Source organism: Haliaeetus leucocephalus, unplaced genomic scaffold (assembly GCF_000737465.1).
Source record: "Haliaeetus leucocephalus isolate CR32 unplaced genomic scaffold, Haliaeetus_leucocephalus-4.0 Scaffold473, whole genome shotgun sequence".
Taxonomy (NCBI): Eukaryota; Metazoa; Chordata; class Aves; order Accipitriformes; family Accipitridae; genus Haliaeetus; species Haliaeetus leucocephalus.
Window position 1 is genome coordinate 6,577,252 of NW_010972909.1, and position 22,953 is coordinate 6,600,204.

Genomic DNA, 22,953 nt, shown 5'->3' on the forward strand with positions numbered 1-22,953 from the left:
CCAAGGCCCTGTGAGGGAACTGCCAGGCTCCAAGATGGCGCCAGCCCGCGCTGCTGTGTCAGAACCGGCCCCAAGATGGCCGCCTCCCCGCCCCCGCGCGTTGCCTGCCAGGATCCAAGATGCCTTCTCCTCCCACGCCTTACCGACGTGCCCTGCTTCCCGCCCGGCCGCCCCAGGCTGTGTCTGCCCTCATCAAAGATGGCGGTCGGAAGCGCCCCCGCTTATTAGGCTCCCCACCTCTCCCTCGCTCTTCGCCGCGGTTTGTCGGTGTTGACGGCCGAGATGGCGGCGGCCGAGCTGGAGTACGAGTCCGTCCTCTGCGTGAAGCCCGATGTCAACGTTTACCGCATCCCGCCGCGCACTTCCAACCGCGGGTACAGGTGAGGGGACGCGAGGGGCCCGGCATCGCTCTGGCTCGGCCCAGCCCCCGGCTGCCCCTGCCCGCCCTGCCCGCGGGGCTGCGGCCGCAGCCCCGCGGGCAGGGCGGGCAGGGGCAGCCGGGGGCTGGGCCGGGGAAAGGGCGTCCTCGCCCCGAGCGGGGCCTGGGAAAGCCGTGGCCTGTGGCCGCAAGCGGGTCAGGCCTGTTCCCTGAGGCCTTCGCCCCCACCGGCTGCGGTTTTGGGGGACTCGGAGGCGAAAGCGGGAGCCTTTTCCCTCCCTGCTGTGGAGGAGCCGGGGCTGCTCTGTTAATCGTGTGCGGGAGGCGAAGGCGCCCGAGTAACTTGGTTTGGCAGGCAGAGCTGACCTCCGCTCCCAGTTTGCCTGGTTTGCTGGGATGCGAGTCGGGTGTATAATGGCACATTGAATTTTGGCTTGTTAGCTCTCGCGGTAGCAGGGAGGAAGCCAGGAGGGGTTCCAGTATGATTTTTAAGAAGAGATTGCAGGACCGGGAGTTTGAAATGCTTTCTCTCTCTTTAGCTGAAGCCAGTGGAGCGTGACTTTGTAAGCTGACTTGCTGGAGACAGGGGTTTGCGCTCTGAAGCGCTGGTGGGTGTTGGTGCTACTGGCTGAACTTGGCAGGCTGTTGCGACTGTGGATGTTGTGCCTGTCTGCAGGTGTTTGTTTCCAGTTCTAAAATCCCGTAGGTTGAGGTTTTTCTCTCTTTCTTTTTTCCTTGCTTTTTTCCCTCCACAACAGTCTGTAGCAAAAAGTTTGATGGGCTAGTCAAGATGGCTGTGTGTATGATGTTTTACCTAGTGTAAGCTAGCTGCCTCTAGGTTTGGAAGTACTTGATATTATTTTACAATGGGGTAGAATAATGGAGTGGCTTTTCAGCATGTTATTAATTAATTTTGGGGGTCTTCCTGATGCTCACAAGTCACTTATTAGTCACTTCTGGGTTTACTGTTCCAAGTCAGTCCCTGGGTTTCAGTCTCCCCTCATCTGTAAGCTTATAAAGGTAAAGCCAGAGTGATGTTCTCTGGACTGTATCTATTTCCCTCTACCTAGAGGAAAGAGGCCAGTCAGAGCTGTGTGTGTTGACTGGCAGCAACGGAGAGGAGCTGAGACCTTGTATATCGCTTGGGGGGAGAAGTGGAATAAGGCAGCTGCAGGCGTTGAAGGTTTGGGAGCAGAGGCATTTGCTGAGATGGTTGGGCAGAAGTGGAGGGGTTGATGTATGGTCAGTGAACAGTTGCTTTTCTTTTCAGGGCATCTGACTGGAAACTGGACCATCCGGACTGGACAGGGCGGCTCCGTGTCACCTCCAAAGGCAAAACTGCATACATAAAACTGGAGGATAAGGTTTCAGGTAAGGGAAAGGCTGTGGTTTGGCAAGGCTGTGACTGTGATTGCTGCTCATGAGCCTGTGTTTCTAAGCCCGGTCAAAGCTGTGCATGGAAGCCCTGGCCATGCTTTAGCAAGAGGCTGCTCTCCTTAACACCCAGTTCTTTGTCTGCAGGAGAACTCTTTGCCCAGGCTCCTATAGATCAATACCCTGGCATTGCAGTAGAGACTGTGACAGATTCCAGCCGCTATTTTGTCATTCGAATTCAGGATGGGACTGGTGAGTTGAGGGATCATGTATGTGCCAAGTGCTAGAGCTGGAGGAGACTTAGCCTGATGGAGCTGGGTATATGCAAGGGGCATTGGAATGGTGTTGGGAGCGCTGAAAAGGCTGGGTAGTGTGCCTGGAGGGGTAGGAAGGCAAGGTTAACAGAGGAGGATTCTCTACATTGCACAGAGTCCAGGGGCTGGGAAGGAACATTTGGTTTCTGAGAGTGCTGTGTGGGAAGAAAGGTGCATCCTGAAGGCTAGGAACAATGAACTGCTGTGAGCTGCTGGTGCCCAGCTGCAGGTCTGTCAGAGGGAGGTAGCACAGAGTGGTTTAGGAGAAGCAGAAAGATTTTGGAGTGAATGAACACAAGAGCCCATTTGCAGGGCACGTCCAATGACCCCTCCTGTCTCCTTGCTAGGACGAAGTGCTTTTATAGGCATTGGCTTCACGGATCGTGGTGATGCCTTTGACTTCAACGTCTCTTTGCAGGATCACTTCAAGTGAGTTGTGCTTTTCTAGAATGCTGTTTTTCCTCTGGCCTGTAGAACACGGCGGGTGGTGGTGCATGTTCGTTTAGTGCAGCCTTCCTTGGGATGGTCACGAAGCCCTACTCTGGCTCCATCAGGGACACTTGAGTGTCTGCTGCCAACTGTCATGCAAGCTGAGAGTCCTGCAGGGTCAGATCTGCAAGTCTTAAGCTTAAGTCCTGTGATGCTACAGGTGCAGCGTTAGGCAGTCTCTTGGGTTTGCAGTGGTCCCACCTTTTTGCTGTACTACACTGGGAGTAGGGAAGTAGCTGGTTTGACAAGGCAAGGTAGTTTTTTGGCGGGATGGGGAGAGGAACCATGCATTTTTCTGAAACCCTGTTCCCCTTTGTCACAAGGTCTAATGTCTTCCTCTCTTCTTTTTAGGTGGGTGAAGCAGGAGACTGAGATCTCCAAGGAGTCCCAGGAAGCTGACACACGTCCCAAATTAGACTTAGGGTTTAAGGAAGGGCAGACCATCAAACTGAACATTGGGGTAAGAGCCCAGTTTACCCTCCTTCTTTCTCTGGATATGCCAATGGAGACTCTTCCTCACTTGTCCTTTCTTTTTATACAGAACATGACGACAAAGAAAGGAGGAGCAGCCAAGCCCCGTGTGTCTGGATCAGGGGGCCTAAGCCTGCTGCCACCCCCACCAGGAGGCAAAATTGCAGTCCCTCCTATACCTCCCCCTTCCTCTGCAGCCATTGCCAACCATGTCACGCCACCACCCGTGCTGAAATCCAGTAATGTGAGCAGTGCAGGTAAACATTAGCATAGAGCAAATGGTCTGTCAGACACTAGTAGGTGCATAGAGAGGACTGAGGCCTGCTTCAGGGAACCAGTGCTCGATCTAGTGCCACCAGTGCCCTGTGAGACATGAGGGCTTTGCTCTCTTTGACCTGAGGATCTCCATGCTTGTTTAATAATACCTGCTTGTTCTCCTTGCAAGAAGGATAGTTTTGGTTTCTCCTATTGCAAGGACAGGAGCTACAAGTGACTTGGTCAAAATGATCTGTGGGAGTTTGGGTATGAAATTAAAATAGTTGCATTTTTCTGAATTTGTTTGTGCTTTAGGGACACTGGCAGAGCTGTGTAGGGTGTCCAGAAAAGTACTGCACAGTCACTTGCTTTCTTCAGAATAATATAGATACAGTTGTGGTTGTTGTTGAAAGATGCAGGAAAAGCACTTCTTGAGTGGCTTTGAATAGGGAGAGAGGAAGCTTTAGTATGAGCCGCAGAAAGAGGTGTAAAGTATAGTGGTATTGTGGGTATAGCAGTTTATTTTAAAAATACGTATATAATTTTATATAAATATATTTGTATATAAAAATAATAATAAAATATATATGTTGAACTTCACATATACACACACATATATATATTTATACACATGAGGTTCAACAAGGCCAAGTTGAAGGTCCTGCACCTGCAGTGGGGTAATCACCAGTATCAATACACATTAGAGGATGCATGGATTGAGAGCAGCCCTGACAAGGACTTGGGGATACTGGTGGATGAAAAATTGGATATGGGCCAGCAATGTGCACTTGCAGCCAGTAACTTTCTGGGCTGCACCAAAAGAAGCATGGCCAGCAGGTTGAGGGAGGTGATTCTCTCCCTCTACTCCACTCTTGAGGCCCCACCTGGAGTACTGTGTCCAGCTCCAGGGTCCCCAGTACAGGAAGGACATGGACCTGTTGGAGTGGGTCCAGAGGAGGGCCACGAAAATGATCAGAGGGATGGAACATCTCTTCTGTAAACAAAGGCTGAGAGACTTGGGGTTGTTCAGCCTGGATAAGGGAAGGCTCTGGGGAGACCTTATTGCAGCCTTTTGACATATAAAGGGAGCTTGTAAGAAAGATGGAGAGAGACTTTTTACCAGGGCCTTTAGTGAAGGACAAGGGGCAAACGTTTAAACTGAAAGAGGGTAGATTTACATTGGATATAAGGAATAAAGTCTTTACGATGAGGGTGGTGAGACCCGCCTCCAACTCTGCCCTGTGTACTCTCCATACTAGCTCCCTGGATGTCCTGCGAGTGTCTCATTCTGGTCTGCCTTGAGGAAATTCCAGCTAGCCAAACTAACCAAGCAAAGCTTCTCCTTCTTTCTTCTGGTTGTTTTGGAGACCTTATTGTGGCTTTTCAATGCTTAGAGGGGGCTTATAAGAAAGATGGAGAGAGATGTTTTACCAGCACCTGTAGTGACAGGACAAGGGGCACAGGTTTTTAACTGAAAGAAGCTAGATCTAGATTAGATATAAGGAGGAAATTATTTATGATGAGGGTGGTAAGACACTGGAACAGGTTGCCCAGAGAAGTTGTGGATGCCCCATCACTAGAAGTGTTCAAGGCCAGGTTGGATGGGGCTTTGAGCAACAAGGTCTAGTCGAAGGTGTCCCTGCCCATGGGAGGGGGGTGGACTAGTTGATCTTTAAAGGTCCCTTCCAACGCATACCATTCTGTGATTCTGTAACAAAGAGGTTGCTGCAGTCTACTGGATTCTGTACTAAAAGTCTGACCATACAGAGGTGTCTGCAGAGCTGATGATACTCTTGTGAAGGCAGAGATTTTAGCAGTGCTGTACACAGATCGGAGTGAGAAGAAACCACAAGCTTCTGAATAGGGCTGGGCTCCAGTGCATGGTTTGTACTGTTAAGGTGATGGCTGTTTGGCAGCTGTTATGATTGCTGAGCTTGGGCTGAGTCTGAGCCTTATGTCTACTGGGAGAGGTAATATGTCACAAATCTGCCAGTTGGTATGCTAGGTGGAGACTGAATAGTTCTTGAAGGTGATGTACCCCTGCAGCATGAGCTGGAGTCTCCATGCACATTCAGCAAAAGGAGCTGCTATTACCAAAAAAAAAAAAAAAAAAAAAAAAAAAAAAAAAAAAAATCCTTAAAAAAGTCTAACTTCCTCCTTCTGGAAGGAGAGCAGGAGTCGCTTCAAAGATTCTCTGCCCCTGCATCTAGCAGTTTGTGTAAGGTGACAGTTTAAATGCCTGTGGGGTTTTCTTGTTGATTAGCTTGATTTTTTTTTTTTTTTTTTTTTTTTTTTTTTTTCCTCCTTCCAACTTAGATATTCTATTAGACTTAGATGCTCCTGTATCTGCAGCCAAGGCACCAGCATCAGCTACCACAGACCTCTGGGGAGACTTCAGCACTGCATCCAGGTAAACTGTGGTGAATGAAACTGCGCACAATAAGGGTAGTGTCCTGATGGGCACTGGAAGAGCCATAAGTTAAGAAGTCATATTAGATCTGCTTCTTTGATTCTCCTCTCTTCATTTCAGTGCTGTTCCCAATCAGGCTCCTCAGCAGTCCAACTGGGTCCAGTTCTGAATGGTCAAAGCAGTGGAATGTGACAAACTGATGACCAAGAGGCTCTAGAGGCACCAAATGGGATCAGAGGGGGCACAAACCTCTCTAGTCTTCAATCAAAAACAAATCAGGACAATCCTTCCCTTTTAAACTGGATCTTCACTTCAGTCAAAACTTACTGGTTTTGGTCCCACAGTGAAACCACTGAACCTAAAGAGAACATACTGATTCCTCACAAGATGGGCAAGGAGGAGAGAGGTAGCCTCATTTCTTCCACCCACTTGGCTGTTACATGGTACATCCTAGCTCTTTTTCCCTCTCTTTCCATACAGGTAAAGCAAGAATTCTGAAGAAGGTGGGTACAGGAGGAGGCTGGGTAGGTGCCTCTGGGTTCCTTGTCCTTTAAATTTTCTCTGGTTAGACTGTTGCTTTTTGCAGCTGCTTTCAGTAGTGACTCAAGTCTCTGCAGCTTGGCCTGCAGTGCTGAGGACAGCTGCATTTGGCTGCAGCTTGTAAATGGAAGCTGTAAGGAGATAGGTCTTGTCTCAACACAAAACCCTCTTTTAATTAATTACATCTGTGGTGAGGAGTGCACCTCCCCATGCACACACTACTCTTCCTCTCTTTGGTGCAATTCTTGATAGTGCTGGATGTTCCTGTGCTCTTGCGGGAGGAGTCATGCATGTCCTTGAGCAGACCTGCTGCCATTGTGCTGTAGCTCCAGGTGGGCACCCCATCTTGAGGCTCCTTGTTTGGCTTGCAGGTTCACTGAAGGAACTTCTCTCATTTTGAGTCTTTTCTCCCTCCCACCCCATGCAACGGCCTCATTGTCATTAAGCTATTTTAACTGGAAATGGCTTTAAAAAAAAAAAAAGCCTGTTTTTATAATTTGGTAGTTATTTGCACTAGATGACAACCAGGTAATCCCACCACTCAGCATTTCATGTTCCTGCGTCACAATCCTGAGCCTTGTGTTGTGACTTGGCACTGTGTTACAAGTATTGCATATCCATGCCACAGTAAGAACTATGGTGGGACAGTGGATTATTCTCTGCTGAAGGGACAGACTCTTTCCCCTTTTCAGCCTGCACTTATCATTTGGGCAGGAAATGTATAGTAGGCCAAACCTTGAACTGTGGCAGTGAAATTCTCCCACCTGTGTTCCTTGTGGCTTTTCTTCTGAGGCTAACTTTCTAGGGATGTGAGCTGGTTATTGTAACTTGGATTTTTTTTTTTTATTTTATTTTTAATGTGCCCCAAACCCACTGTATTGTGGTTTAGGGGGTTAGAAAGAGGTAAAAGGCCCTTACTCTCTGCTGCTCTCTTTGGGAGAGTTTCCTAAGGCCCTTTGATCTGGACACTATTCCATCTTCAGCAGCTATAGATGTGATCTGGGTTGTACGTCTGCTGATTACTCTGGGCAAGGCCCGTGGGCAGGCTGGAAACCCCACAATGCTAGCTGCCCTCTGTGCTAGCTGATAAGCCAAAACATGAGCTGGGACGGTGGTGTCAGTGACTCTTCTACAGCTGTACCCAGTTACTAGAACACTAGGATTTTGGTACTTCACTGGAAGGCTTCTTCCTGTTTTGAACACTCAACCAGCAGCAACGCTTTTGTAACTGGGATATGCTCTGCTAGCACACCTGTGCAAGTAAATTTTTTCCTTTGGCAAAGATTTCCTGGTGAGGCTTTTAAAAGAGAGTAGTTAGCTATATGCACCTCGTACTTGCAAAGGTCTCTTGTTGTTTTTGTCTTCTTACTACACTGAGGGCATTTTGGAGACAAAGTTTTGCTTAGACCATCCCTCTGGGAAACAAAATTCTTGAAAATAGCTCTAAAGCTGCTGCAGTTCCACTTGTGGAAGTGGGGACCAGACTGCTGTTGGATGTATTTTAAGTAGTCATTTAATCCTGATCCCCTGGCTCTCTTGGTGTTCCCCCTGCCGCCCTTGCCCCACCTTCATAGTCACTCCTGCAGTCTCATTGTACTTAAACTCCCTGCCTCCTCTGAATTTGTGGGTGGCTATAATCTGCTAGCAAAGTCATGGACTCTGCTGGTTGGCTTTTTGTTTTTCTTTTCTTAAATCATTGTGCGGTCCTGTCATTTCAACTATGTATCAGTTCCCCAAACCAAGGAAGTTCATGGCACCAATTAACAACTAACTAGGAGCCTCTTCTGTATTGTCTTAGTTAGTATTCTGGAGATAATATATTATGTATTTGAAAAGCTGAAGAAGCAAAAATTAAAGATATATGTATATAAAGCATAAGATGTACTGGTGCAAATGGTAATTAAACAAGTAATATTGGGGAAAAGAATGTTACGAGTCTTCTAAGTTGTCAAACTGTTGTTCCTTTGAAAGCCCTGCAGACCGAAGGTCTTTATGTCTCCAGCAAGATCCTAGTAGCCTACTTACCCTTCTGCAAGTGCATTATGGCCTGTAGACTGGACAAGAACAACTTTAGGAGTGAACAGGTTCAGGCTCTGTCTGGGTGAAGAAGTAGGAGCATGGAAGAAGGACACAAAAATGAACTATGGCTGTTACAAATGGGGTAAAGAAACCCCCCAAGCCCCCAACAACATGGAACACAGAAATGGGCCTGACTGTAGGGGTGTGTGTGATGCTTGATAAGAATGTAGATAAAAATAGCAAGTGAGAAAACTTAGTTGCCCTGCCATTTCGCATTTCAGACATTAGAGGCTTCTACACCCTACAGATGTTTCCAGAGTTGATTCTTGCCATGCTTGTTAATGGGAAGCAGTCTCTGCTGACTGCAGAGATGTGCGAGGTGAGCTGAGTGGGCCCTTTGTCAGGGAGCCGCAAAGGCAGGCTGCTCTGAAAGGGAGAGCAAGCTGGAAGCTGAGTCACAGCAAGGCAGGCGGGGCAGTGGCCTCGCCAACAGAGGAACGGTCCCACAATACCTTAGCAAGAAGATCGGAGCAGGTCAGGCTGAGGATTTAGGTCAGCAGGGTACATGGCTAGGCATGGGCATGGCTGCACTAGCTCAGGCAGGGCTCAAGGGAGAGAACCTTTAGCTGAGATAAGCTCGCAGGCAAACTTTGTTGAGGTTTCTCAAAGCCAGATGCCTGTATTTAAGCTGGACCTGAGTGCAGGCAGCCAATCCCCCAGAAGATGGAGAATATGCTCAGGGCCCTGATGTTCTCCTATCAAGCCTGCTCACAGCCATCTTTTCTTGCACAGCCACGCTTGCTTGGTGTTCCTCTGCCAGACAGCAAAGCTCTACATATGGTTAAGTACAACAGAAGTCTTGTGGCTTGGGTAAAGATGAGAAGTCTTAACCTTTTAAGTCAGCTGTTTGAATGACACCAGTAAGCGCTGGTGTCATTGTCAAATATTCTACCATCTGTGGTGGCCAAAAAAAAAAAATCTCTAGATTTCTTCAGATCTAGGAGCAAAGCTGTTACCCTGTTTTGGTGAATAGGGTGGATATATTGCATAGGTCCTGGCCAGGCAGAAGGTGAAGGGTCTTGTCCATCAGCCATGGTGAAGCTTCTCTGACTTTCCAGTACATACTTGCAGCAAAAGCAGTTGAATAGCCGAAGAGGGTTATATCTCCAGAGCAGGAGGATTTTCAGGTGAGGGGTGAGGTGTACTGAAGGGTGGTGCTGGGATATACTCCTGTGTGTGCACAGAGGACTAGGAAACATTCAGTGAGGGAGAGCTTAGTCCTCTCTGGAGATCTTCCTGGTCCCCGTGTCTTTCCTCACGGTGGGGCCTGCTAGAACGCAACAGCTTGTGTCTTGTGTAAATCCTCCCCCCCTTCTCCTTGGTGACCATCGGGAACAATCTTTCCGTCCTCAGTGGGAGAAGTTGACTGTGATGGTAAGTTACTGGTGAAACGACTTGGTCTGTGACTGGACTGGCTGAATCCTCCCACCTCTTCCTGCACTTTCTGCTGCCAGTGGTTTCTTCTAATGTAGCAGAAGCCAGTATGCAGGCTGCTTGAGACCTACAGTCTCTGATGCTGCAGATAGTAGTGTTCTCTAGGTAAAGGATTAAGGCCAGGCCTTTAATGTGGATCAATAGATCAAACTGAGCAATATCTCCTGAACATTTATTGCATTCCACATCATAGATCAACTGGTTTCCTTAGGCAGCTGGGAAGAGCTGCCCTCAGTTTGAGGGGGACAATGGTCAAAGGGGGAGAAGAGTTCATGCCAAATGGGAGACAGACTGTGGCACGTAGAGTCATGAAACAAGTGTCAATGGGAAGATCCCAGTTTTGTCTGGTTATTGGTTGTAATTTTTTTTGCAAGAGCTGTAGTTGAGGTGGGATGTGAGCATTTCCTCCCACTTCCCCCATTAATTCTGTTCTATGTTGTGACTTAAAACTCCTGTCTTGCAGCCGTGCAGTAACTATTCTTACTACAGCCACACCATATGGATTACAGGCACAAACTTGCTAGCTTTAACAAAGCCTTGGTGCTGTGTGTGGACTCCTGAAGAAATGGAGAGGAAGAGATGTCCATTGGAGGAAATCAAACAAAAACCAAGCAAGAAACCAAAAACTGCAAAGTGTTCCTGGGCTTTGGTGATGAGAGAACAGGATCTGAACCTGAACTCATCCTGTTAAATCAGCATAAACCTACAAAGCTCTAGGAGGGAGCACAACTGGGCTCTTAATGCATATAAAACATAGGCCCCAGTGCTCTGTAGTTAACAAACGTTGTAATGCCTCAAGGTCTAAGCAATCCATTGAGTGCTCATTACATTATGTGAACAATAGATTCTCAGTCTAGAGACCATTTTAGGTCTCTTTTCCAAGTTAATAGCTTTGTCCATGCTAGTAGTCAGGAAAAGCACATTGCAGGATGTAGTGCCCTTCTAGTTTGATAGCTTAATTTTGCCAGATGCCATTAGCTATAGCTGTGCGTCCTCATCCAGAGTTGGGGTTCTTACAGACATTCCTTGACGCTGCCATGGGCATCAGTCAGCACCAGCTGGTGCATGTAGTGGCTCCCGACCCGAGCCCTGTTTTGCCAGTTGTCGCTGCTGGGAGCCTGTGGTGAGTTTCTTGCATTGCTTGTGTTTGGGGCAGGCCAGCCAGGTAACTTGCAATGGCCTGCTTTCCCTTTTCTTTCCCAGGCATTGTAGGATGGCAACTCCTGCATGTTGGGGCAGAGGCTGCTGGCTTGCTTAGGCGACCAGCTTATTAATCCTTGAAGCAGTCTGAAGAGACATTCCCTGAAGGAGGGAGCTGCCTGTAACTTGCAGCCTTTGTGTTGAGTCTTGTGTTTTAGGGATGTAAAGAGGTGTGGCGCTCCCCTGCCCTCCTAGCCTGGTCTGCAAGCCTGGCTGGGTTGGTGACACCTGTGACCAGGGCTTGCAAGTTCCATCTCACCCGTGACTATGTGCTGTCATCTGCTGCTGAATCCCCTTGTTGCAGGGCCTCTGGCAATCCCTGAGCTCAGCCACCATTTCCAGGGACCGGCTTGGCCCCCAGCAGTTGGGAGGGAAGGATGCAGGCAAACATCACCTGGGACCTGGCTAGCAGTGGTGAAGTGCTCCCTGAAAAGAAATCGCAGCTGGCATCTGTCAGCAAGAGCGTGCTGACTGCTGGGTTGGCTACCTGCAGTGACCTCTGCTGGTCAGGGGAGAGCTGGGCCTGGGAGGGATGTGGGCAAAGGCTGGACCTGGGTATGGAACAAGCCACAAAGCAGAACTGCAGCATCTGGAGGTGTCCCTGGGAGCATCTGAGACAGAGGGGAAAGGAAAGGGTGTCTTGACTTTAGCACACAGGAGGCACAAAGGAGGTAGGCAACCATAAGATGCCAGAACAAGAACTTTGGTGCATCTGGTTTAAAACAGACTAGAAAAGCTTTAGGTGACAGCAGAGTTTGTATTGGCTTTTATTGAATGCTTCCCTCAGTCCAATAGCAGCTTTGCCTTTATGTCCACCAGTATCATAACTTGTCACTCAAAAGCTTTCCCGAATGACTTAATACTGACCCCTGGTCAAGTTTACAGAAGAACCGTTTAAAGACTTCTATTTTCTTTTCTTCATCTCTCTTGACAGTTTGGCATAAATGGAACTGGTGCTTCCAAATGTAGCCATGTTCTGCTATCCTAGTGCCCTCTGTGCTTCAGTGTCCCCCTGCGTGGACAGCATAGTGTAGGGCTTGGAGTCGAGATGTCCCAGGGCAGGCACATATCTCTTCTTGCAGTCTGCCTGTATGCATATGCGTATGTACATCTGTTGTCTTTAAAGTTTGGCCCATAGGAACTGAACTCCTCCAGGACTTTTCTGAAGTGAAGTCTAAGCACTCCTCCATAAGCACCGATTATGGCATTAAGCAAACCGTTCAAAGATGTGTGGCGATGCTACGTTAGTAGTGCTATGCAAACCATTGCTTTGGTTAGCTGGCAGGGACAAAGAACTGGATTCCGGTGAGCAGCAGTGCCAAGAGGAGAGGGGTAGGAGAGCATTTTCTTTGGAGAATATGTGCTCAGGGGCTATAGATACAGCAGCATAGGCTGCATGTTTGGCCCAGAGTTAGGGGCTGCTGTTGCTAATACCTAAAGCTGAAGTCAATACCATGGGTAAGTGTAGAAGCATGCTTGGAAATGACCACTGCATACTTTTGGGGTAGAAGAACAGGAAAAGTCCTTAAGCAACGTATTCCAGACAAAAATAGGGTTACTGTAAGCAGACAACCTGCCCTGGGTAGCCTGGTCTAGCTTCAGAAGTAGCCCCGCTTTGAGCAAGGTTTGAATGAGATACTGCCAGCCTGAACTGTTTCCTAGCACAACTTTTGTGCTAGGCTATGGTGAGATGGGTGCCGCTGTGGGCCAGCAGCAGCGTCGGGTGAGAGGTCTGACATGGCGGGTTGGTAGGTGGTGGGGAACGCTGAGGTCTGACGGTCAGCTCAGGAAGGGCAGAGGCTGTGCAAGGACCAGCGTGGCGTGCTGTGCTCTGCCCAGTCTTAAAATGCTAAATACGCAAATAACTGTGAACTGGAGGCAGAGACTAAGAGATGTGGCCGCGGTGCTGCAGGCTGGCGTGAGTCACCAAGGAGCACTTTGCCCTCTGCGTCAGTCCCAGCCGCGGGGGCCCTTCGCCCTCGGAGTCAGTGCCGGCTCCGTGCTGGAGGCTGGCACCCGGGAGGGCCGCTTGCCCGCCCTTCGCTTTACTGTGCTGACGCTGACTTCGGTGTCCTGGCGCGTAGGTGAAAGTGGGTGACGCGGGCACCTGGAGACTGTGCCCTTCAAAAACAAAAAGTGCCCTTCCCCATCTGACCGCGTTGACGTCCGTGTCGTGAGAAGGCTCCTGCCTGCGGCTGAGTCCCAAAGCTAGAGCCTTCGCTGCCCGGCATTAAAACTTCCCCAGCGTATTTCAGTGACGAGGTGCCAGGGAGCGTCCGGCGGAGCTGACTCTGCTCCCTGGGTTTACCTCAGCTTTCCGCGGTTGTTTCCAGTTGGCTTTCGCCTCGTCCCATCCTGACTGGACGCGGAGGACAGCCGTGCTGCTCTGGAGGCAGGTGCCGTCCCTCGCCCCGCTGCTGGCGAGCGATGGGCGCGGAGGCTCCAAATGGCGCGCAGGGCCTTCTCGGCAGGGTGAGGGTCAGGGCAGGCCGCTTGCAATCTTCCTGATAAACCTGCCCTTGAGGAGGGGAGCAGCGTGAGGGAGCCACGCCGTGCCCGCGCTGAGGCGAGCTCCGGAGGCCCTGGGCGGTTTGTGCTGCTGTTCCAGTGCCCTCTGGTGGGACAGCCCACCCGGCGCAGCCCTCCCCAAAACCGCCCTGCTGCATTCCCCTCGTGTGCATCCCCGTGGGGAGGACGTGGGGATGCGGAGGGAAACGGGTTGCGATCAGATAGGACTGGCCCTGAGGTTACGGCACGGGTCTGGGTGACCTTACCTGATAGCCCCCCATGCCTGCTTGGTCACCATGGTTGTTTTCCATTTTTGTGCTTTTCTTTCCACTCCCCCTTCAAAAGAGGGAGATGAGGTGTGTTTGCCTCACTGGGCAGAGATGTAGCCAAAACAAATTCAAGGCCAATGAGATCTGTGCCACCCTTGGGCAGAACTGACAGTGAAGCGTGAAGGATTGCTTCTGTGGGGAGGTGTTACGTGGCCACAGCTTGTTCATGCAAATCCCATGTGCCCGCTCTAAGAAGCTAAACTTCACAGCCCTGCCTCTGAAACAGGCCACTGCGTCTGACCAGGACTTGGATCTGGCCCAGGTTTGGAGTCAGATGTGCAGCTCTGACAAGCAACCGCAGCATCCGGATCTGATCTCCAACAATTTCTGGCCTTGAGACTTGCGGCTCAGATCCAAAAGAGGAAGGGAGTGAGGGTTCACTGTTCCCAGCAATGGCATAAAACAAAGCTGTGAGATAATGCATCTGAATGTGTCCTCTGTTGGCTTTGGTTGGATAATTTGTTAATTAGGGGAAATAAATGAAACTTATCTTTTCTCTTCTGAAGAAACAATCCTGGGTTAATGGTATATGTAAAGAGTCGGGTTGGGGCTTCTTGTCTGTTTGAAGGTTCCCTGGATGCCATTCTTCCTTCTCTTATTCCTTCCCTTGTACCTGAGGGATTTTGGGAGCCTATCATCACAGGTGAGCACGCAGCTTTCCCTTTCCAAAGCTGAGTTTGAGCTCCCACAGCGCCGCTTTTGGACATGGTTTGTTCTGCTTGAAACCCTCAGCTCTTGCTAAAACTTGGCAGAGATGTGGGTAGGGGAGGAATGTACAAACCCTTTTGGGGAGGAACTTTTCTCCCTCATCTCTCCTACTTTTCTTTCCTTCCACCACATTCTGCCTGGTACTGTAACCGTAGCATTTTGGGGAGCTGCTGGTCTCTGTCAAAGTGCTAGAGTGTCACTCCAGGTGGTTTTGCTCAGGACACAAAGTGTTGCTGCTGACTCAGGCCTGCCTGTGGTGCAGTGCTGCTACCTGACAAATTAGTGTGGCTTTGCAGTGCTACCTTCTGTTTTATCCATCCCACTCGCTGCTCTTGCCTCCCTTTCTCACTCCCGGTTCAGTCCTTCCCTGTTTCCTCTTCACGCCTGGATGCTCCAATGTCCTTTTCTCTGAGCTTTCACAAGTCCATATAACACATTTCTTCCTAGGTCTCCTAGTGTATCTGCATGGCACCCTGGTTCACTTTCTGTCATCAGCCTCCCAGAAGAGCTCCCATCTCCCTGCAGCTCTGGCCAGTGTGGTCAGCCACGCAGAAGGGCGCAGGGTGCCTTTCTCTCAGGTCCCAGCAGGCTGCAGTGCTCCCACACTGTCCACTGGAGCTGGGGGAGCTCAGGTCCTGCAGTGAGAACTGCAGCATCCTGTCCCTCCCTGCCCTAACCAGTTCCTTGCAAGCTGGGTACACAGTGGGATTACTTATTGCTAGATCCCCTCTAACCAGCCAAATCCCTCAGGGGCTCTCTAGGAGCTCTCACTGCCTGAATCCCTTTGATTAGGTATCTGCCATCCCTTATGAACTGCTCAATGTTGGGCCTTGGGGCCTCATTCTCAGTGCTTCAGTGCCTTTTTATGCTCTTCCCTTGGTTGCAAGGGCTCTGCTCTCCCTTTATTACCTCCGTGGCCTTAATCCCTAGGGGAGGAGCAAGATGGTGTGGAGAGGGAAGACCAAGAGGGTGGCATGCATTCACTTCTGATGCTCTTCTCACCCCGATGCAGGGACAAAAAGCCAGGATTGGGTTTAGGCTGTCTTTATTTGTGTGACCTGGAGGACTGTGCTAGTTAGAGGTGCCATAAGAGCAGGTGATGGCAGGACTGTGCTATCAGCGGGCAGCTAGGGTCCCAGTAAGATCAGAGCAAAGAGTTTTATGAAAGGACTGGGTGTGGGCTGTGCTTGAATAAGATCTTGTGCTATCAGTGCTCCATTCAAGAAACTGAACAAAACCACATGAATGACAGTCAATGAAGAGAATACAATTTGGCTAGAGAAATCCCCCCTCTCCCCCATTTCTGCCTTTCTTGCTCTCTGCTTTGCTTTCCAGAATGCAGCAAACTGCCTTCCCTCTGCCCGTGCCCACACAGCTTGCAGAGCAACCACCTAAAGGCAGCAGCTAGAGCACGAGTAAGGAAGGAGAGCAGGAGTGTTGTGCTGAGCAAACACATGAGTCCTAGAAAGGAGCTGGGGCTTGTGAGGTATGTGGGGGTTAGGAGCATGGGAGGTACCTGGCAGTGCTGAGTGGGGTTGAGATGAAAGATGTCTGTGGGGAAACACAGGTATTGTGGGATGATGAGGGTGTACTGCATGGGGTGGGCAGCACACAGGTTGAGGGGGAAGGGAGGAACTGAAAAACGGCAGTGGGAATGCAAGGAAACATAGTGCAAGTCTGGGTTTTTTTTAAAGCAAGGTCATCTTTTTTTTTCTATTTTCAGCCCCACAACTAACTGCTGGGTTCAGTTCTCCCCATCTCCCACACATTTACATGCTGTCAGTGCATATGAAATTCAAAGCACAAATTTTACCCTCAGGAATATCACCTCACAGTTGTTGCACAAAAGCCCAGCATTGTATCCTATGGAAGTATGATTCAGGGTTGAATTTTGACAGCAAGCAACAACTCTGATGGCTGAGAAGGAAGAATTGAGCTGTCGTCTGATGTTTGAGCGCAATCTAGTGTATTCTAATAAAATCAGCAGCTAGATCATGAATTTGTATTTGAAATGCCTCAGCTGTGTTTGGAGAGGTGTTTCAGTGGCAAAAAGCTCATGAAGCTACACTGTGACTTCCTTCTCTGTGTGCCGATTGTATTTCCTATTTCTTCACAGTGGAAAGTTTGAAACCCTGCCAGGAAGTAAGCCTTTTCCCCATGAGACCATGAGTATGTTCTGGCTTGGTTGGCCAAGGACAGGGGGGAAGCACACAGAGGATTACTCTGACTGAAATCTCAGCATGAAATTTGAGGGCATAACTAGGTTTCAGCAAACACTTAGGGAGGCTTAATTCTACTGAGAGGGCCAAGCCTGAAGACAAAGGAAAGTGCTGGAAGGATGTTGGAAAGAAAAGCAGGCAGCATGCATCTTCTCAAGGGTCCAGGCTTCTGTCCTGCAGCCACTCTTCTTCTTGTGTAAAAGTCACCCTTTTTGCACACAATACAAAAAGTGAAGCCAGCTCAGTGCACATGAGACGTGAGGAGGCTCCTTGGTAAAGAAATCCAGCTACATATGCCCCACTGTGTTTAGGGGTAGTTCTCCATAATCTGTGTTCAGATGTCCACTACATCCCTCACTTGCCCTTTACCTTCTGCCACATTTTTCTCCTCTGTTGTCTGACATGTTCTTCCTTGCACTGTCCTGTCTGCCCTGTGTACCCTCCGTACCAGCTCCCTGGATGTCCTGCGAGTGTCTCATTCTGGTCTGCCTTGAGGAAATTCCAGCTAGCCAAACTAACCAAGCAAAGCTTCTCCTTCTTTCTTCTGGTTGTTTTGGAGACCTTATTGTGGCTTTTCAATGCTTAGAGGGGGCTTATAAGAAAGATGGAGAGAGATGTTTTACCAGCACCTGTAGTGACAGGACAAGGGGCACAGGTTTTTAACTGAAAGAAGCTAGATCTAGATTAGATATAAGGAGGAAATTATTTATGATGAGGGTGGTAAGACACTGGAACAGGTTGCCCAGAGAAGTTGTGGATGCACCCTTTTTCTCCAGGGTACCCTGACTCATTGGCATTTCTTCTCAGAAGTCTGTCTGATCCAGCAGGTATCTCAGCAGCCATTTCCCTTAACTGTCTCCTTTCAACATCTGCCCCAGCTTGAAATCAGACTAAAGAGTAGTCTGACATTTTCCACAAGGTAATATCAGAGGCCCTTACCAGAAAGCAGAAAAGGGAGATAAACGACAGTGTTGGAGCAAAAAAATATAAACCAGCCCTTTTCAGCCTCACTCCCTGGAAGCAAGCACTGCTCTGAATTTCCACAGGCTGTAAATCAGATTGTGATAGAAAGGTCTCTGTATGTGCTCTTCCCAATAACCTCTCAAACCATCAACACAATTGTTTTTTTATTCCACTTTGCTTGTTCTCTTCCCTGACTCTGGCCTCATCCTTCTCTGTTTTTCCTTGGATATATCAAAATTCTGATTATTTCTATTCCTTTGCCTAAGGCTGCAACTCCCCAGTCTAACTTCTACAGGAACAGTTCCTCATTTGAAAGTTGTTCTAGTGCTAGCTGCCATCTGGGGCTGACTTCCCAGGATGAGACATAGCATGCAATATTTGATGTAGCACATGCAGATTAACCACAAGAGACAAATGAGGGCAGAATGCATTTTGTATTGGGCTGTGCTGCAGGTTAAACTGGGATAAAACCCATGATAGCTGCAAACCTAAGAGCAATGGTAGAATTACTAACAGACAAAGAAAGGCATGAAGATAAGGGAAGAAGAGCGAGTTAAAAATAAAGTATAAAAAAACCCCCCACCAAACAAGAGATCTTACAAAGGAAACATATCAGCTGAGAGTCTGATATGGGGAAGGAGGAGTGCAACTTCCTTTTCAGTTGTTTGGTTCTCATTTTTCTTTTCTCAGAAGTTTCCATAGTGCTGGGACTGATTTCCTGGGCTAAGAACCCAAAGATCTGTTCAGAGCATTTCTGAGCTCCCAGGAACCCTCAGTTTATCACCAGTGTTTCCAGCGTTCAGCACAGCCTTCTGTGACAGACAGAGGGTGAAAGAGCAGATGGGAAAGTCTCGGTAATATTATTGTTGTCTCCTTCTGGAACCAGGGACCTCAAAGCCCCACCTTTTATGTGGCAAAACTAAGGACAAGGGTCAGTGATCACCCTATGATAAATGGCATCAGAAATCACCTATGCTGAGGTGAAGTTCAAGAATGCATCACCGGCTGCAGTGGTCAAAGGTAAGGAATGGATGGGTTGTTCAGGGGAAGGGGACCTGGAGGGAGAGGGGCTGAAGAACAGGGAAGAGAGACTTTTCCTTCTGTGGCTGGTTCCTACCTGGTCTTGACAAATTGGTGAGAAAAAGGAGTTGTCTACCACTACATGAGCAGAAGACTGGAAGAGTTTTGAAGAGGGTCAAGGAACATCAACAAGAGGATAGGTGGGAATCTTTAGGTGGCTGGAGTTTCAACATGAACAAGGATGACTACTGGGAGCACAAACTGTAGGTTTCAAGTGAGCATTCAGTGAGGAACGTATTTGAGATCCCTTAGTCCTTTGGTTGCCACACCATCAGTGGCGAATGGTAGAGGGTCCAGGACGGGTGCTGTACAGTAATAGTGCTTAGCCCTGGTACAATGCAGGTAGTAGCTGCCTCCTTACATGTTATGTAGTCTTGGATGAGACAGTCATTTTTGGACAGATACAGAATAACAACAATAGACACTATGGTTTATTACAAACAATCTGATCTGTCACAAAGGTGGAGGGGCTCCCAGGGCAGCAAATGGCAGCAAAAAGCCCAAGCCCTGGCTGCTACTGCTCTTGCCTCTGAGAGAGTGAGGCTACAGATACCTGCTTATGGAGAGAGCAGGAGTAGAGAACCAGCATTCCTCCTTACAGCAGAGCAGTCAGGTGCCCTCTGCAGCTTTGTGAGAGGTGGCACCGGCTGCAGAAACTTACAGCCCCTTTGTCTTTGGTTGATTGAGAAATGGTCCTTGGAGAAGAGAGACCCAAAAGTTAAAAGGAAGAATGGGCTTGAACAAAACACCCTAAAACACACAGAGAAAGAATTATCTAAGATCTGGAGGAAGATCCAATTCTGTGATTGATGTCTACCACTGCTGAAAAATAATTAACACACCAAACAAATTTTTATTGCTATTAAAAATCACAGTTATAAAATGGTGCCTTTACTAGGCTTTGTGCAAATTTAAGGCGTGTTCTGATCAGTAAGTATTCTGTAGTCATTATGCCACAAGTAGGAACACATAGAGATGTTCCGTGTATGGCTCATTGCTTCCACCCTTAGATACAGGACCCTACACAACAGCAGGTTCCAGAGGCGTGAAAGTATGTGTGCGTAAATGAATGAATGAATAAATAAATGAATTATTATTGCTGCTAAGGATATTAACTTGCCTATTTACAGCTTTACCTCAGTTTTACAATCCCAAATAGAGCAGGCATCAGCTCCAGGTTATTCCTTGCTTGCTCTGAGGCATGAGCCATGGAAATAAAGAGTGTACATACTCCTGACTGACTTGAAAGCTCACTGGTTTTGATGCACCAAGATTAGCTGGTTCTGGTTACAGCTAGCATTTCCATCATGGTGAGGTGGGGGTGGTGGAAGTTCCCCATTGTGTTCCCAATGACCTATTCCAAAGACACCTGATCCAGCCACATTTGCTTGAGCTGCTGATGCCAGGCTCATGCTATAGGTTTGGGTGTGTGCTCAGGGTCTGCCTTTGGGTGCGCCTGTCCAAGTGATCACACACTGGTTGTAGCTTAGACTTTGAATTCAGAGAAGTGTCCAGTAGAACCATTGCACACAGTGCTAATGTCTCTCACAGCCTCATGGTATGCTCATAGGATGAGAGTTATGATTGAAAATTATTGAAAGGTTGAGGGAGTCTTGCTGCTCTGTTGTCCTTCTGAGTGGTTACTCTAGCCATGCAGACTCCATGTTGGCAGTGGCCAAGCACACCTGGGTTTTCCCATTTTGTAGCCTCTTCCAGTTGGGTTCTAGAGATACCAAAGTTGGCAGTCATTGGAAGATAGAGAGGACAAGACAGCAGCTAATCAAACAACATATAACCTGTGGCAGGAGATGGCAGAGACTACTGCGGTGGGTTTCACACCACAATGCAGTTAGGTTCCTGCATTTCCAGCCCGGATTTCCCAGGTGGAAACATAGGCATCTGTGCTGCACCACACTTGTTGCATGTGCCTAGGAGATGTTGGATTTACATGCTGAATAACCAGCATATGCTCATCAAGTCAGTTGTGTTGTGATCATGCTGGACACGTTGCAAGCATGCAGACTAACTGTAGGAAGCATTTTGCAGGGAGATTAACCCACTGAATATGCACAAGATCTACTGCTCTTTAGTTGTGTTGGTGAGGTGCATGCATACTGGTAGTCCTCTCTGTGCCACATGGGTGTGAGTGTGGCATGCACAGGTCTGACTGGGCACAGGTTGAACAGTCAATCTGTGGACATGCAGCACATCAAAAAATCATTTGGACTGGTCAGATCTGTTGTCTGAAGTAGGTGGCTGGACTCCAGATCATGGTCTGGGTCCTTGTTTTCACTACAAACAAAAAGCTCTGGCTAGAAAAACACGATTTGGCCAGGAAAATCTGGGTCTTGTCTGTCTATGAATGTTCTCTCTTCTGATAATGAAAGATGACGCTTTTTGCCCTGCTGTAACAGCCTCACCCAAGCCTTTGGGAAGTAGTCAGCGGGCTTCCCCAGACAGCAGTTTTCTGGAAATCTTGCTTACTAGACAGGGCTGGCAGGCACACGTGGCTGCTGGCAGACTTGGGAGGTTCATGCTGAACAATGAATGGGGTCTCTCTAAAGCTTGTAATTAATATCAGTCTCTTCTGAAACTTCTTTACTCCTGTCCTGCAATGAGTGCTGCTGTCTCTTTACCCTCCTGTTTGCCCTGGCTTGTGCACCCGCTACAACCTAGAAGTGTCTCCTAACAAGTGTTTGCTTCTCCTTCCCTGTGACCCATTCTCCTGCCTGCTCCCAAACCTCCTCAGTACTGGCAGTATCCCCCTAGACAAAAGTCAGTCCCCAACAAGTCTGAAGCTGAGTAGAATACTTTACTCAGGCTGCTGGACACAACCCTCTGTTCTTCCCAGGCATCCAGCCTAGCACAACCTAGTTTTACTCCAGCAAATCTCTAAACCTTGGCTTGGAAAGCAGAGATGGAAGGGATTTTTTTTTTTTTTAATCTTCTGATGATTCTGTGCCATCATAGCTTTGCATGTTTTTTTGTCTCCTATCCTCATTCAGCTTACACCAACCTTCTCCACAGAAAGTCCAAAAAGCTAAGAAGGAACTGAAGCAGGCATAAAAAGTTTTCTGGGGAGAAGTTAACATGAAATCTTCATAAGAATGTCTCAGGTATCATGGGTAGAACAACTTGCATTTGGCAGCTTTGGGCTCAGTCTAGAAAGACATGGTTTCACTGCAGATTTTGAGGCCATGTGAAGGCCACCCCCAAATACCAGCAATTAGCATTGCTGGCTCACCAGCTGGGCTGGGGCTGTGAACCCTGTGGCTGAACCTGATCTTCTCCAGAAACCACAGAGGTCCCCTGCTCTGTCCCAGCCTGCCCCTCTCCCGAACTGCGGAACTGCCACATCAGAGCTGAAATTGCATTTTTTTGGAGCAGCTCTCCCTTGAGTTCTACATCCTTGATATGTGGACTAACTGAAGCATAGTTGACTGGTGTTATGTTTGGTATGTTTCTTCACTTTTAGTACCTCCTGAGAAGAAGAAGCGTCAGCACCATCCCCAGAAATACCCTCTATGGCTCCCGTGGCTGATCTCACTGCTGCTCCTCTTGGTGTGCATTGCCCTTGTTACTGCTCTCCTTGGTGAGTATGTGCAGCCTGGTTACAGGAGAGAGGTCTGGGGGAAGCGCTTGGAGGAAAGCGGAGAAATCAGAGTGCAGAGGGCAATATCTTGCAACCAGGAGGGAGCTTTTACTCAGGAACAGTTTTGTTATGGGAAAGGATGCTAGGACCAACATTTGGGCTCAGAAAACCCAAATGTTGAATATTTGAAAGGTATGTTTAGGAGCAAAATTTTTCCTGATCACTTAAACACTGGGGATTTAAGGGTACTGTTGTGGCATGACACAAACTTCTCTCTTGCAGGCCAGCCAAACCAGATGTTTTGGCCAACTGGTATGTGGGAGCTAGGACTACCACAGCATTATGCCAGGTGGTTCTGTTATACCCATCCTCTTTCTTAGAATGACGGAAAGAGTTAGGTAGGAAGGGGCTTCAGGACGTCTCTAGTCTGATGCCCTACTTGAAGCATGGCTATCTTCAGAATTTCAGGGTTGTTTAGGCTTTCTGTAGGGTCTCGGGCTTTTCTGCCCTGACTTTGTATATATCTGCATACATCCCACAAATCTTCCACTGTTTACCCTGAGGCCTTTTCCGTGTTCCCAGATTGCACATCCCCATCTTGCACAGCCT

General features: G+C 48.5%; 2 protein-coding genes across 8 annotated transcripts in view; both read left to right on the top strand.

Annotated features, from left to right (window-relative positions):
• Positions 1–18,617, top strand: NECAP1 (NECAP endocytosis associated 1). 2 transcript variants are annotated; one of them, XM_010575397.1, is made up of 9 exons: positions 1–380; positions 1,650–1,750; positions 1,901–2,005; positions 2,415–2,496; positions 2,908–3,016; positions 3,098–3,284; positions 5,599–5,692; positions 6,173–6,195; positions 18,363–18,617. In XM_010575397.1, exons 1-8 carry the CDS (start codon positions 283–285, stop codon positions 6,174–6,176), a joined length of 780 nt encoding a protein of 259 aa, XP_010573699.1. In that variant the 5' UTR covers positions 1–282; the 3' UTR covers positions 6,177–6,195; positions 18,363–18,617. The 2 variants fall into 2 exon arrangements, with proteins under 2 accessions (XP_010573699.1, XP_010573698.1); XM_010575396.1 differs by lacking the exon at positions 18,363–18,617 and having other exon boundaries at positions 6–380; positions 5,813–8,398.
• LOC104836683 (C-type lectin domain family 4 member E-like) overlaps positions 6,052–22,953 on the top strand; it is a 24,829-nt gene continuing 7,927 nt past the window's right edge. For 5 of the 6 annotated variants that reach the window (XR_774868.1, XM_010575394.1, XM_010575395.1 and 2 more), the window contains exons 1-3: positions 6,156–6,216; positions 18,559–18,692; positions 22,228–22,344. Coding sequence is in view for 5 of the 6 variants with exons in the window: in XM_010575394.1 (XP_010573696.1) it covers positions 18,626–18,692; positions 22,228–22,344 (184 nt within the window). In the remaining variant the exon portion in view is untranslated. Of the gene's footprint in view, positions 6,136–6,155; positions 6,217–18,558; positions 18,693–22,227; positions 22,345–22,953 lie in introns of those variants that run through there. The other variant, XM_010575392.1, reaches the window with a different exon arrangement.